General features: G+C 42.8%; 3 protein-coding genes across 8 annotated transcripts in view; 1 reads left to right on the forward strand and 2 right to left on the reverse strand.

Moving 5' to 3' along the window:
* Window positions 1-10,447, forward strand: part of zswim7 (zinc finger, SWIM-type containing 7) — a 30,272-nt gene extending 19,825 nt beyond the window's left edge. The window contains exons 6-8 of one of the 2 annotated variants that reach the window (XR_005614650.1): window positions 9,698-9,841; window positions 10,083-10,135; window positions 10,333-10,350. The gene's annotated coding sequence lies outside the window, so the exon portion shown is untranslated. Of the gene's footprint in view, window positions 1-9,697; window positions 9,842-10,082; window positions 10,136-10,332 lie in introns of both variants that reach the window. The other variant, XR_005614649.1, reaches the window with a different exon arrangement.
* Window positions 1,447-11,133, reverse strand: adora2b (adenosine A2b receptor). Its single transcript, XM_031754743.2, has 3 exons — window positions 11,000-11,133; window positions 10,368-10,843; window positions 1,447-2,443 (listed from the first exon to the last, which is right to left on the reverse strand). Exons 2-3 carry the CDS (start codon window positions 10,688-10,690, stop codon window positions 1,723-1,725), a joined length of 1,044 nt encoding a protein of 347 aa, XP_031610603.1. The 5' UTR covers window positions 10,691-10,843; window positions 11,000-11,133; the 3' UTR covers window positions 1,447-1,722.
* Window positions 11,134-11,968: 835 nt separating this feature from the next.
* Window positions 11,969-15,014, reverse strand: part of specc1 (sperm antigen with calponin homology and coiled-coil domains 1) — a 74,411-nt gene continuing 71,365 nt past the window's right edge. For all 5 annotated transcript variants that reach the window (XM_031754729.2, XM_039618086.1, XM_039618085.1 and 2 more), the window contains one exon: window positions 11,969-13,781. In XM_031754729.2, the coding sequence (XP_031610589.1) occupies window positions 13,692-13,781 (90 nt within the window). In that variant the 3' untranslated portion in view covers window positions 11,969-13,691. The remainder of the gene's footprint in view (window positions 13,782-15,014) is intronic.

The following is a 15,014-nucleotide window of genomic DNA, read 5'->3' on the forward strand; positions in this document are numbered from 1 at the left end:
AGATGATGTACAAGACGCATCATTGTGGAAAAAAATATTTCTCAGCTTTTATTTACATTTGAGCAAAAAGTATCATGTCCAGAATTATTCATACCCTTTACAAACTGTCACAGTCTCTGGGAAAATCCAAAGTTCCATACCAATCCAAATAGTCAAAGCTGTTCTAAAGCATCCTAATTACCCTGATTAATTGGAAATAGCTGTTTTGATCAACTCAACAGGTGAAAAACAGCAGCTCTCTGCAGGTGGTCTGTGGACAGTCATGGCTAAGACAAAGGAACTCAGTGAGGACCTGCAGCTGTGCATTGTGGCTGCTCACAAGTGAGGAATGGGCTACAAGGCCATATCCAAATGTTTTCAAGTTCCAGTGGCTACAGTGCAAAGTATTATTAAAAATACAAGATGTTCCGCACTGTGGAAAATCTCAGAGGACGTTGTCAGAAGCCAAAAGTGAAACCTGTGCTGGCCAGGAGAATAGTGAGAGAGGTGAAAAAGAATCCAGGATCACCACCAAGGCCATTCTGGTGAATCTGGGCTCTGCTGGTGGCAATGTCTCAAGGCAGACAGTCCAACGGACACTGTTGGGTTCCACGGATGCAGACCAAGGAAAACGCCACTTCTCCAGGCACTTCTAAGGCATGCAAAAGCTCATTTGGCCTTTGCAAATGCTCATCTGGACAAAGAAGAAGGTTTCTGGTCTTCAGTGTTATGGTCAGATGAAACAAAAATTGAATTATTTGGTCACAATGATGTTGCCTTCATTTGGCATAAAATGGAGAAGCCTTCAACCCAAAGAACACCATCCCCACTGTCAAACATGGTGGTGGGAACCTAATGCTTTGGGGTGTTTTTTAGCCAATGGACCATGGAACCTAATCACAGTAAACAGCACCATGAAAAAAGAGCAATACATGAAGATTCTCAACAACAACATCAGGCAGTCTGCAGAAAAACTTGGCCTTGGGAACCAGTGGACATTTTAGCACGACAATGACCCAAAACATACAGCAAACGTGGTGAAGAAATGGTTAGCAGACAACAACATTAACGTTTTGCAGTGGCCTAGCCAGAGTCCTGACTTGAATCCAATTGAGAATCTGTGAGGGAGCTAAAGATCAGGGTGATGGCAAGAAGACCCTCCAACCTGAAAGATTTGGAGCTCATTGCTAAAGATGAATGGGCAAAAATGCCTGTGGAGACATGCAAAAAGCTGGTCTGCAATTATAGGAAGCGTTTGATTGCTGTAATAGCCAATAAAGGCTTTTTTCTATTGATTATTGAGAAGGGTATGAATAATTCTGGACATGATACTTTTTGCTAAAATATAAATAAAACCTGAGAAATATTTTTTTCCACAATGATGCCTCTTGTACATCGTCTTATTATCTTTGGGGAGACACCTGTGTCATTTCTGCTCAAAAAAGAACTTGCTTGTTGAACAAAAGTAACTTTAAGTCAAAATTTGGCAGGGGTATGAATAATTATGGGCTTAACTGTACATATACGTATCCTTCACAATAGAAAAGATTTGTAAGACTTGCTATGAAACATGTCATTGCTTGACCCCTGATACTTTGCACTGTTGATAAATAAATGTCCACATTCAAGGCGCGTTTGACATCTTCACACATCATACCATTGTTCTGTAAACATTAGAAAACTCTGGGAAAATCAAGACTAAAACAACAGTTGACACAGATAATACTCGTTCTGTACGGTTCCCTATAGCAGAGGGTCGATGGTCATGTTGATTTGGTCTTTGTTGCGTTTGCTGCCATTGGAGCTGAGGGACTTCTCCTTTTTGCATGTAAAGGGGCTCAGGATCTTGCGGAATGTGACCCTAAAGTCCCTGATTCGGTAAGCGTAGATGATGGGGTTTACTGCAGAGTTGGCGTGAGACAGAATGATGGCCACGTACATGACAACCTCCAGCTGTAGCTTCTGGTAAAACAGCGTGACACAGTTAAGGATGTGGACAGGCAGCCAGCAAATGGCAAACAGTCCCACAATGATGGAGAGGGATTTGGCAGCTCTGATTTCCTTCTGCAGCAACCCGTGATTTTGGCTGTCGCCGTTGCCCACGCACTTCAGCTCGATCTGCCTCAGCTGCTTTCTGGCCACGTTGAATATCTTCAGGTAGATGCCCAGCATGATGAGCAGTGGCAGCAGCACGCAGACAAAGAAATTAAAGTACACCATGTAATGCATGTCTACCACGCTCTCAAACAAGCACGTGAGCTTGCAGCTCCGTGGCAAGTCCCCCATGGCACTCGGCGCTGCTGTGATGCTAGCGTTCATAGTGCTGCTTGTCTCAGAGCTGTTACCACATTTCTTAGACTTCAAGTTCCATCCAAAGAATGGGATGAGGCCAATAATAAAGGAGAGAATCCATAAAATAGCAATGATCTCTCTGGCAGTTTTACCCGTCATCAGCTCCTTGTACCTGGACAAAACAGCAGAGGTTACTACTGAGGTTTTGCACAAATATCACACTTAAAAGGGACATTATTATTCTTTTACTGCAGCTTTGTGTGATTCACAGTTAAAAACAATCTGTATTTATCTTATTACAACCCCCCAGTTCATCCACAGCTGGATCCCTTCACTTGCCAGCTGAGGTTTGGTAGATGCTCACCACCAGAGCTGGTTATTTAAGGCGACCGTATTAGCAATATACAGTCTTACTGACATAAAAGTCAAGTGCTTAGAGCAATCTGAAATAAGAGCTTTTCGTTCACAGGGATTACTTGCACAAAAACACACCTCATATATAGTGTTCTTAACAATATTAACAAACTAGCTGCTTATTGTTGGTCTTGTTTATTTAAGAAGACTTAAAATTATGCATCCTCAAGAAGAATTGGGACACAACAAATGGGAAAAATTGGTAGAGAATAGTAAACTTTTGTCTTACTTGCAGTGGAAATCCACAATGTACAACCACACCAACAAAATAAAAGGTTTAAACATGCATACAAGCAAAAATGTAAAAGAAAACCAGCTTAAGCTTTACTGGTTTTCAGTGTTGGTTTTGTATAAAGCTCTAATATTTATTTATTTATACATATGTATGTATGTGTGTGTGTGTGTGTGTACACAGATTTTTGGTTTACTTCAGGCAGTGATGATTAGTGGTGATTAAAACCAATTCAAAATCAATTCCCTACAAGAACTCATCAATGCAGTAGAATGGTTTCCAACTTAGTATTTATTCTATAGTAGTAGATTATTATTACCACAGATGCATTACAAGTGAATTTGAGACCACTTACATAAATGCATAATGGGTTTTTTTTTAATTTATTTTGTATATTGTGACGAGGACCTTTCTAATCCCAGTACATCCGGTCATCCTATTTGAATTTGCAGTGATGGTGTGTGACCAGTGGAAACCACAGCTCAGATTCTACTCTAAAATTACACCACTGTAAACAAGACAAAAAAAGATAAACAGAGCCTTTCCATATCCTCTCAGTGTTGTACAGAAGCGCAGCGTAACTGCGGCGTGTTGCGTGGCGGTGAGCGTTGGTCAGGAGCACATTGTCGGCTTCAGAGTGAAAGCATTGAGTCTGCTGCTATCTCTGAGTGCTTCTCACACACAGCTGTGCTTAAATTAATTCCACGAGTACACAACCGAAACTAAACGTAAGCCTGCTCATGTGTTTGCGCTCGGATGCTTTTTCACAGGCTGCACCAGCAGACCACTAAAGTGACAGAGGTTTGAAATGGTGCTGATTTTATTATTATTTAAATCAGTCTTGAGCTGACAACAAGATAATGTGTGTTTCTCATACAACCGTCTTCGTGGCTTGTGGATATGAAATGAATAACTGCAGGTGTGTGAGGCCGTGTATCACAGACGCGCGGTTGAGTCACTCCCTTGTCGTCCCGTTTTTGTCCCCATCATGTGAAATGCGCTTGAAGCACAATTTGCTGTTTCCTCAAAGTGATTCAAGCGAGCGTGTGGTAATGACTCACACACATACTGACAACCCCCCTTCCCCTCACACACACACACACACACACACACACACACACACGCCTGCCCGAGCTGGGGGTGTCACAGAAAATCCATGTGACCTCGCCCGCTGCGCAGTATATGACCACAATACATCATAACTTAAAATGTGACTTTTTTCTGCAATGCCCTGTATGATAGTGAGAAGTTAAAGGTCATTCTTAAGCCATTAGCTAATAATGAGCTAATCATTAGTCAATGACTAATAAGCCCTTTTTAAAAATAAACATTAATCTTTATATTAGTAAGCCATTTGCCGATATTGTTGATAAATCAGATTGTGCATGTGAGAAATGATCTGTTAACCATGCTGTTGCCGCACATGGACTGTCTGTGGACAGTGTGGGGAAAATTGGGCCGGGAAGCTGCTTAAAGTTGTCCTTTCTCACATGTGAGGCACAACAGGAAGTAGTATGCTTCAGGAGTGCTCTCACTGGTGTAACTGAGGGTTCTGTCTGAGTAGTGTGCACACAAGATGCCTGACAAATGGCAACTACACCCTAGCTGCAAATTCACTTATGCTTCATTCAGCTTATACATTCCAAATAAACTACTGAACATGGTTCAGGTGTTAATCCCCTGCAAAGTTCCCAGTTCTCTTCATTCTCCCTTTTTTTTTCTGTCCCATTTCCTGAACACAGTGATGTCTGCGGCCTCCTGAGCTGACCACCACCTTTTCTGCTCTGCTTTTCACTGTCCTCGCATCCCATTAGGCTCTCACATCCTGGATGCCTGAAACAACCAGACACACTGTAAGCAGCCAAGGGTGAAAGGAAGGTCCGTGCAGATGCTAACACGCACTAACAAAGGGCCACAAATAGCCAGCGAGGGAGACAAATTGAGGAAACTGTCGTGTTGTTTCAGGGGGGACACGTTCATCTAGTGTCTGGCCCCATCACTCACATTGTTCTCACAGGTCATCTGAAGCAAATACGAACTTTCACATTTGCCAGTTCAGGATGTCATCATCAACAGACAGTTACAGAGTAAGTGTCTTAGTACTTAACTGCAGCTCAGCAATAGTCCAGTGCTTTAAAAAGAGATCTCTTCAAGGCCAAAATGGACAGGAGAGAAGCAAAATCTACAGAGGAGTGATATTTTAGATCGAAACAATGCATCCCTGTCTGTATGGTGATCTTTTGTCTTCGCTTTACTGTGGGGGTGTGGTTTAGGTCTGCTAGTCCCTTCAGAGGGGTAGGGTCACTGCAAATCAATATGAAGTTGTTCTGAGTAATCACCTTTACCCTGTGATGCAAGGTTTCTACCCTGATGGGAGTGGTCTGTTGTATCCATAGGGCATGGGGGGTCACTGCATAGTCTGATGTTAGTCATACGCTGGGGTCTTCAAAGTCATTAGATTTTATGGGAATTAAATGCCTGTAGGACATTTAGGACTACACATGAGACAGCGCTCTCCTTCACCACCACCATCCGAGCACCAAAGGAGGACTTATCTTTTGGAGGAACTGCATTCATCCCTCCTGTAAACGTCCAGAGAATTGGAGAACTGTTGCCAAAGAGCACTGAGGCTGATATTGTGGTACGTGGTGGCAAAAACGGTTACTAACATGCTTTGTGTTTTTTGTTTCTCACCACTGTTTGCATGGCCCACTGGCTATGTAAAGCAAGCCTTTACAAATTGTGGACTTAATTATGTGTCTTCCATGATCACCCTGGTCTCTTTATGGGATTCAGAGTACTGTGCAAAAATCCTGAAACACCCCTCAATTATTTATAGTTTGCTTCCAACCAAACTTTTTTCAAGTTTTCCTTTGGACACTGGCAGCTTTTTCATTCATTTTCAGTCGAGTCCTGAGGAATGTTTATTTAGTTGTTTTTGTTTGTTACGTTGCTCAACATTGACCTTTTAGAAGAATAAAAAAGGCACTTACTCCTTACTAAAGGCACTTAGTAAGGAAGCAAATATAAATTGTGCCTTCAGGCACTTTGTCACTAACAACCTGTCGCAAAAATCATTTGTTCCAATTTCTTTTTCAAGTATTTGGCTTGCATAAAATAGTATTTTTGCACCGACAAGGTGATTCCCAAAGACTTATCAGCTAAAAAGTGAAGCTCTCTCCGTTGTGGGCAGTGGAAAAACACACAGAGGAGCGCCATCAGTTATGGATTGGGCTCCCCAGAGCCCGAACCTCAATGTTATTGAAGCAGTGTGAAGTCATCTTGACAGGGTGGAGCCAACTAAGAGAGTTCAGGCTGTGTTAAAGGATAAAGCTGATCATATCAAATATAGACTTTCAGGCTCGTTGGAATTGTACAAACTCTGTTTTTGACATTTATTCTGTATTTCCGTGTAGGTTTGCACAGTTTGGTAAATCCCTGTAACCATTTCCCCTCCAAAATGTAAAGAAATAAAGGTTGACTCAAGACTTCCGCACCACTGTAAAACTGTAAAAATAAAAGCGGTGCCATCCGACCACAGGCTGTAAAGATAGACATGATTAGGAAGTGTGCTCAGCTTGCAATACATGCGGCTTCCCTTAGGGAGTTTGCTAGTAAAATTAAAGTCATGTTAATGTAACCACACACTTTCTTAATCATTAGTTCAGTCTACCTAACAGTGGGTGTTTGGAGCAAAAAAAAGTCCTAATACTTCTTAGTCATCTACAACTACTGGTTGGCTAATGGTCAGCTGATATTCCCACAAGCCTCAGAACTCTCTCCTGCACATGTAGCTGAGCAGACAATGGTGTGGCCTTTTCTTCACCACTGCTAAAAAGTTTGGTGCTGGTAAGTTAATTGACAGTTGCCCTATTTATTTCGTAGCATACTATGTAGTTATAAAGAACATCAGATTTTTTTTTCCTTCTGAACCTACAGCAGCCTCACTAACGCTCGGGCTCCAGTCTGAACAATAAGTTATTCATCAATGGTGCGGCAGCACTGCCTGCGTCCTGGACTCCCTGCAGAGTGATGAGCGGGTGCCCCAAGGTCCATGAATAATACAGCATTCTGGCCAAAGAGCGCTTCAGAGCATACGATGACCTGTACTCCTACTCTCACTTCCACCACCACTCTCCCATGTTCCTCTCCATCCTCTGCTCCCTCCGAGTGTTAATCGCAAAGTACAGCAGGCAGGACAGGGTCCATTTCCCAGAGGGTCCATCTCCTGGACATCACTTCCCACTCTCTCTTTCTTTGTGTGGAAGCAGCGACTGGCTGAATGGATTAGCTTTGGCATGACGACAGCACGGTGGCATCTATCTCTGTTCTGCTTCCCCCTGCCCACACACACACTCACTCCCCGGCCCATTTTCCATACATCTCTCCTCTCCTCCCTGTCAATGTGCTTCCGCCCTGGGGCCACTGACCTATACCAGACTACACAAACCTACACACACACACACACACACACACACACACACACACACACACACACACACACAGTCTAAACACTAACAACATCCAGCTAGATGTATGGCTGTGTCTGTAGCCCAGCTTCAAATACAATCTAACAGGTGGGCTGTTCACAACAGAAAACAGGAGATTTTTAAACTTCAGTCAGATTGTCACCATACATGCAAACAGGGCTGTGCGGCATTTGCATGACGAATGGTGCGTACAGAGCATCTCCATTGCATACCCAGCAGATTAAGGTAAACAGATTTGAATCTGTATAGAGTTTTCACCCCAATAAAGACATAATCGCTCAATCGTTATCCCACAGATGTAGCCTCTCTGTAAAGCTTCATTGGGAAGATTGACTCAGCACTGTATTTCCTGCACCTTACTGACTCACAACTAAAGCGATACTTCCCTCGGTCTATTTTTTGAAACATGACCTTTTATGTTGGGGTGCCTTTATTTCACACCCATGAAACGGTAAAGTGCAGATACTATTTGGTGAGTCACCAAAAAAAGATTGAAACATTGCTAAAAGCGCAGGGGAACATTTTGGTAATTAACGGTATTCCCTTAGAGAATAAGCTGACAACACTCATATCTGTGAGTTAAGTGTACAGCTTGAGCCACGTGTTGTATTTCCCTGTTTCACACAGATTAAACAAATGAGACCTAGCAGGTTAATTACTTTGCTTCAGAGGTGCTGGCGGGCAGGTTTTGTTGCTTTGGGACTGAGCCAGTTCGCTTCCACTTTCTCCCAGCTGCAGTTTCAGCACACAGACACCAGCGTGGTATCCAGCTTCTCACCCAACTCTAATATGTGTATTTACCAAATGTTGTTCATGTTGCACTAATCTGTCCTTGTGCGTAAGTGCTGTCACTCTTGTGGCGAGATAAACATCAGATTTTGATAGTTTGAGATGAGCCACAGATGCCACAATAGTCTTAAACCAGACTGAGACACACTCTTCTTCAAACCATAGTCTGAGAATCTCTCTGCAATTCAACCAGTGTTGACGGTTTCTCCAGACTCTATAGTTGATCCATTTCAGGACTCACTGACTCACTTGCATTTGTTGTGCATAACTCATCCCTCGTTAAATTCAGAGAGTGATCCATCCCTCTTTGAATGTATGCGTCTTTAAGCATTTTTTCCATCTACAGCCTGTTTTCCCATCATTCTCCATGAGTACAAGCCATAAATATGGATCAGCTGTTTGAACTCCACCCATCAAAAGAGCCTTTCCTGGTTCTTCAGCACCTAATGCAGCCATGCATTTTTCATCATTTGTAACATAACTAAAGCTGGATTTACAACAACACCACTGTGCCACACCCAGTAAACATACACATGCGCTGGAACCAAGACAAAGAACGCTCCATTAACTTTATGAAGCATGATCTGTTTAAAATCAGCAGCCACAGGCGAGAGGAGGCTTGCATTCACAGACCACAGCAGGGGCTGTCCTGCTGCCTTGGGTGGGGATCATAGTTTGAGCTCAATGATGTGCATAAAGTTCTTTTTTTTTTCCCAAATTTGAAACCTCCTACAGGACAGAGGGACAAAATAGCCAGAGGGTCTTTTTCTTATAATCACAAACAGGGAAGCCGGGGGCTTGAGGCGGGCGTTGAGTGGGTGTGCTGTTATCTTATGGGGCTTAAAACATCTGCTGCTGACCTTTCACTTCCAAAAAAAACATCTGCAAAAACACTTTCATCTGAGTTAGAATTTTGTCCTCAGGGGCTGTCAGACTGACCAAACTCACACACAAGTGTATGGATAATGTGAGCTTGGCAAACACACACTGATCTTATTATCAAAAGTACAGTATGTACAGTATGGGCAGATGGACCCTGGGATTTCAGTGCAAGCTCAATCAATGAAAGTCATGGAGAGCACTGTTCACAGGGAACGTATGGAGCTGCTGGAAGTTCAAAGGCAGTCAAAGTCCTATTTCTCTATGAGGACGTAAAACATGATGAATGCCATTTTCCATCTGTAGGGTGAAAATAGAAGCACAAAAGGGGGTTTCACGAGGTTAGTGGCAGACAACTTTCATCCCAGACTAGTGTCAAACTGTCCTTTCTTGCCAACATCTGAGTATAATGGAAATGACAGCACATCTCAGTCACACAGCCTCACAGCAAACCCCCCCCCCCCCCCAAAACAACATCCACTTCTCACAACAGTCACTACACTGCGTGTTGTCCAACTCACTAACAAGGTGAAACGCCAAGAACACCACCACCGGCACAGAGACAATCCCCATCTGATAATAAAGCTTGTTTGTTTGTTTTTTTTGCTTTTTTTCTATTCAGAGAAATGTCAGGCAGCAGCGCTCTGTCCCTGCTGGCAGCTCGTCTCTGCGTTTCCTCAGGTGGACTGCAGGCACTTTCAGGGGCTGCGCTGTGGAGCTTAGCGGCCTTGCCATGAGGTTCAGGAGAAGTGACACACTCTGGCAGGTATTGATCTCACAGCTTCGCCTGATGTGTCACGTCATACATTTGCATGACTGATCTTTGCATTTTTCACGAGCTGCGGGGCTTCAGATGGAAACGCACGCAGCCTGCTCCCCGATTATCATTCCATACTTAGGTTTTAACCAAGCTATTCTTACACGGGGCAATGAGCTCAGCAAGAAACTGAATCACAAGGTCACTGAACTGATACTGATCTTTGCTTCTCTTTTTCTACATGGTATAGTTGAGGGCACTTACTTTGAGCTCTTTTATGAAGATATGGGAGAACGAAAGCAAGTATGTGAATAAAATATCAAACTTCCAGGGCGCATTAAACACATGTACCATTCCTGTTAGGAAATACTGCCTGAAGAACTTAAAAGTAAATAAAGCCTTAATGAATCATTATTCTGGTCTGATGTTTCAGTGTCTTCACACTGATTTGTTCAGGCAGGGATCCCAGCTGTAAAAACTTTCTCTTTCTTTCTTTTTAGATTAATCTGACATCAGAGACAAAATGAACACTCACCTCAGAGGGATTTTGACGGCTAGATATCTATCAATTGCAATAGCCAGAAGACTAAAGATGGAGCTCTGAGTGAGCACCAGGACAAAACAGGCAAGAAAGAGACATCCATAAAAGTCCAGGGGTATGCCGATGCTGATGGTTATGGCAAAGGGGATGGCGAGGCAACCGACGAGAATATCAGCCACAGCCAGAGACACCAGAAAATAGTTGGTGGCGTTCTTCAGAGTGGTGTTGATCGCAACAGCCCAGCACACCAGTACGTTGCCGAAAACGGAAAGAACAGCGATCACTACTTCAATCACGATGTAAAAGAACGTAATCATCTCAGCAAAGTGTGGAAAAAAGGACTTAAAGCTGCAGGCTGTTGGCAGAGGAGACGGTCACCCACAACACCGATTCTAGTCCCAGGGGAGAAAACGAGTCTTTCTGCTGTAATCCAAAAATATTCCACACGTGTGAACTGCAAAATCAGCCATCTGTGGAAAAGAAAGGATTACTTTTTTCTCCACACATCAGGAACTTAGCCTCACTGCAAAGTTGACAAACCTATAATAGCTGTTTAATACCGCGTTAAACCTCCTGCCTGTTGCATGCATTAAAAAAAGTCAACACAATTAACATTTTTTACCCACCTTAATTAACCTTTTCATCGTCTCTGGTTGTTATCACACCAACATCGGGCGATCTGCAGAGCGTTTAAGCGGCATCTGAAGATTTGTATCGCAGACGGAGTGTCACCCAACTTCCTACCCAATGGCAGTTTTCAAGAGTGAGAAACGCAAGAAAAGGGGGGAGGGAGGTGTGTGTGTGTGTGTGTGTGGGGGGGTCTGTGTTGTGCTGTGCTCTGTGTCACTGAAAGCCACGCCTCAAACGCGCGCTAGCTCGCACGCACGCACACTCGCGTGCAGTTACAGTTATGAAAGTGGGATCAAACGGGAGCATCCGTCGTGCGTAATTACGCGCCAATTAAATCGCGTTCAGTGATGGGCTGCACGTTTAGCGGAAACATCGCTTTTGGTTGTCTACGTGCATGGCACGAGCGCGCATCTGTTTCCAATCAGTGCGTTCGAGGACAGCACAGAAATCAAACTCAGAACTAGAGTTGCTCATTTTCTTTACATACGATGAAGTCATAGTTTATATGCAGAGGGGAGACAGAAGTTTTCCCTCTTTCATAGTCGAGTCTGTTATTGATCGGTGCGTAATCCTCTTAAGGTCAGGATTACCTTTTGGATGCACACAGGGACAGCTGTGGGGAAAGATTACTTAGAGGAAGGATGTACAGCTGGGTTACAACGATCAGTTACTGCATTCAGACAATTTAAATAGCCCCATACTTCATGGGAAACGACTCCCACAGAAATATTTTAATGTAGAAAAGGCGTGTTGTCGAAAGCAGGGAAGGCCTCCCGATAGTTCCCACTTACCCTGATGTAAGTGGGCTCTGGCACAAACTGTAATGTGCGCCGTGGGGAAGCAGTTAAAACCTTTATAGCAACACAGCAGTCACAGGAGCGCATTTAAAACGCAGGGTGAAGGCTGGTTCACTAAAACGGAGGCTTTACTGGAAAAAAAAAAAAAGAACTTGAACTTGACAATGATTTAAAAAAAAATCTTGAAATTCCTTTATTAAGCAATATCCACCAGACATGTAAGAATAGAAAACTGCTGCATACTGTATCTGTCCACGTTCTCACTCTGCAGTATGTGTGTCTGCTAAATAAATACCAATTTGACCTGTTAAAACATTAGGACATCTGCAAACAGAGGCTTGCCTATATACCAGAGAGAAAGTGTTATGTCCTCAGCTCTTAGAAGAAAAGTCTTTTCTCTCTTTTGTACTTCAGCATGCAGAATACAGATACAGACCTGTTGCAAACAGTTGCAGTAACCATAGTTCAGAGGATTTTGATGGAAAGCATTAAGAGTGCGAAGGAGGGCACAGCATGATGGTTCAAGTCAGGCAGTGCTTAATACTGTACACAAAGCAAATAGAGATCAATCTGTATTCATAAAACTTTTTTTTTTTTTAGAAAACTATTCAGGAACTCTTTAAGTGTTACTTCATTACAGCTATTGTTTGTCCATTCTGTAAGGAAAAACCCACACTTAACAGTTGAAAATGCTTTATGCACCACAAAGCTTGGCTCAAAGAAAAGCCCAGCTCTTTAAAAACACTCGGAATAAGGCGTGAGCGACATTTCAGCCAGTTTACCAAAAGCCGGTTTTAGACGGGTTTGCTCGTAACACTATGTTGACAGAAAGGAGACGTCACGCTGTGCACCCAGGCAGAAAGGTCACACTTAAATCATGCATAGATGGTCCTCATATGAGCAGAGCATTGGCTGTGAAAATTTGGCACTTTTTTTTTTTTAAAGGTCAGTTGGCACACAAACAACGCTGATAATTAGCAATTAGCATAAGTGTAAGAAAGGAAAGAAAAAAATCATCTACTTTTTCGCTGAGTTAGTGACGAGCTCTCACGTTGCAGGGCTGTTGGATAGGCCCGTTCTGTCAAACGTCAAAACCTTTGTTACAGTTATGCAAGGTGTCCCTTTGGCAACAGGGCTCGATGCACCCGGTTATAGCGTCAAAAAGACACAGTTACTACCCCATACTCATCATTTTTCAATGTTACGTTTTTGAAGGAGAACATCTGAACCCAAACTACAATTTTTCCTAACCCTAACAAAGAAGCTTTTAACACTAAGCTTACAGTAGGGAATAAAAAGAAAAGAAACCAGGGCATGGAAAAAAGCAAAACCAAACGCAAAAAACCAAATATCCAAACATAACAAGCCATGATCTGCCACCACCCCTACAGCCACTTAGTCCAGACTTTGTAGTTCTCTAAAACTGGGCAGTTGTCTCCTGGCAGCCAGTATTACTAAAAAACAAAAAACACCTTGTACCTAATGGTGAGAGGCAGCCAGCATCTGAAAAATGAACAAACATTAATGATGCATTGATTTTTGTACAGAGGGAAGAAAAGTAATTAGATCACTTGTCAAGTCTCTGTAAACTGTGTTGTCAACTGCTACATAGCTTCAATAGTGTCTTTCAGCATAATCAGTGTGTCTGTGGATCAAATGCTTGGTTGATGCTGAAAGCCTCTGAAAAGTGACTCCAGTCTCTGTCTGAACACGTGAGCAGCGACTGTGGATTCGGCAGCTTTAAATAACAGAATTCCTCTGTCACGTTTCCAGTGTCGAGCAGGAGCAGGGGTAACGTGGCATCATCAGGCTGGTCTCAAAAGAGAATGTAGGGCTCACAAGACGGGACAGAAAAACCCTTCATCAGGCTCCAGCTCCTCCTCCATACCCATCAGGTCTCAAAGTACTTGTAGATCTGGGAGACGTACTGCATGACACTCTGCCAGTCTGGCCTGTCGGTCTTCATCAACTCCTTAATGTCCTGTTTGGGACAGAGATAGGTGTGAATGAACAGGAGTTTGGAAGTTGTGTAGTTAAGGGATGACGTTTCATTTTCAACAGTGCTACCAACAGGCCAAGCAGACATAATTTTTTATAAGAAAAGTTTGTATTTGTCCACATGTCAGCATTAAAGTGTATTTAATGGGTGATAATTATTTCTATGAAATCTAAATGTCAGTCACATAAATATAAGTGCTTCCTGAAAAGTCTTCAGTTGATCCAAGAGGCTGCAGTGAGAGTACTGACGGGATATTTAAAAGTAGAATGGGAGGCAGAGCCTTCAGCCCTGTTGTGTAGAACCAGCTCCCAGTTTGAATTTAGTAAACAGGCACCCTCTCTACTTTTAAAATTAGACTTAACACTTTTTCTTTTTGATAAAGCATATAGTTAGGGCTGGATCAGGTGACCCTGAACCCTCCCTTACTAATGCTGCAAAAGGCCTAGGCTGCTGTGGGACTTCCCATGATGAGTGTTTCTTCTTCACTCACTTTTTCCACTCACTATGTGTTTTATACACCACTCTACATTTAATCATTAGTTATTATTAATCTCTGACTCTCTTCCATAATGTGTTTTTCATCTTCTCTCCCTAAACCCCCAACTGGTCGTGGCAGATGGGTGACCCTCCCTAAGCCTGGTTCTGGTTGGAGGTTTCTTCATATTAAAAGGGAGTTTTCCCTTCCCACTGTCACCAAGTGCTTGCTCATAGGGGGTGGTATGATTGTTGGGGTTTTCCCTGTATCATTGTAGGATTTTTACCTTACAATATAAAGCCCCTCGAGGTGACTATTTTTGGTGTATTTTTGGCACTATGTAAATAGAACTGAATTGAATTGCAGCAATCCTCATTTTATTACAAAACTCATATCTTGGAGCTTTTAGTGTTTAAGTGTGATATCTCAAGAGAGACTGAGAGCAGACAGAGCAGAGTGTCTGTGACAAGTGTCCTTGTTTAGTTTCATGTTTTTTCTGTTTGCGACGGTGAAAACTGAAAAAGAAAATGAAAACTGAGAACACTGGTTTAAGTCATGTTTATCAGGTTGGCTGTAGAGGATATTTGACTTCATTATTGAGTTACTGTATGCATTTCCCCAGTAATGTTAATGAAATCTGAAGATGGACGTGGTGGAAAATCGGATCATTTTGAGGGCAGTTCACGAAATATAAATCTACAGCGTAATGAGTCTCCGAGCAGCTGTCAGCAGTCAGCTGC

This window comes from Oreochromis aureus, linkage group 10, assembly GCF_013358895.1.
Source record: "Oreochromis aureus strain Israel breed Guangdong linkage group 10, ZZ_aureus, whole genome shotgun sequence".
Classification (NCBI taxonomy): domain Eukaryota; kingdom Metazoa; phylum Chordata; class Actinopteri; order Cichliformes; family Cichlidae; genus Oreochromis; species Oreochromis aureus.

Coding starts and splice junctions, on each gene's coding strand:
- adora2b (XM_031754743.2), bottom strand. CDS start 10,690: ATGATTACGTTCTTTTACATCGTGATTGAAGTAGTGATCGCTGTTCTT. Junction 2,444..10,367: donor GCCGTCAAAATCCCTCTGAG/GTGAGTGTTCAT, acceptor TGTTTTGTCCAG/GTACAAGGAGCTGATGACGG.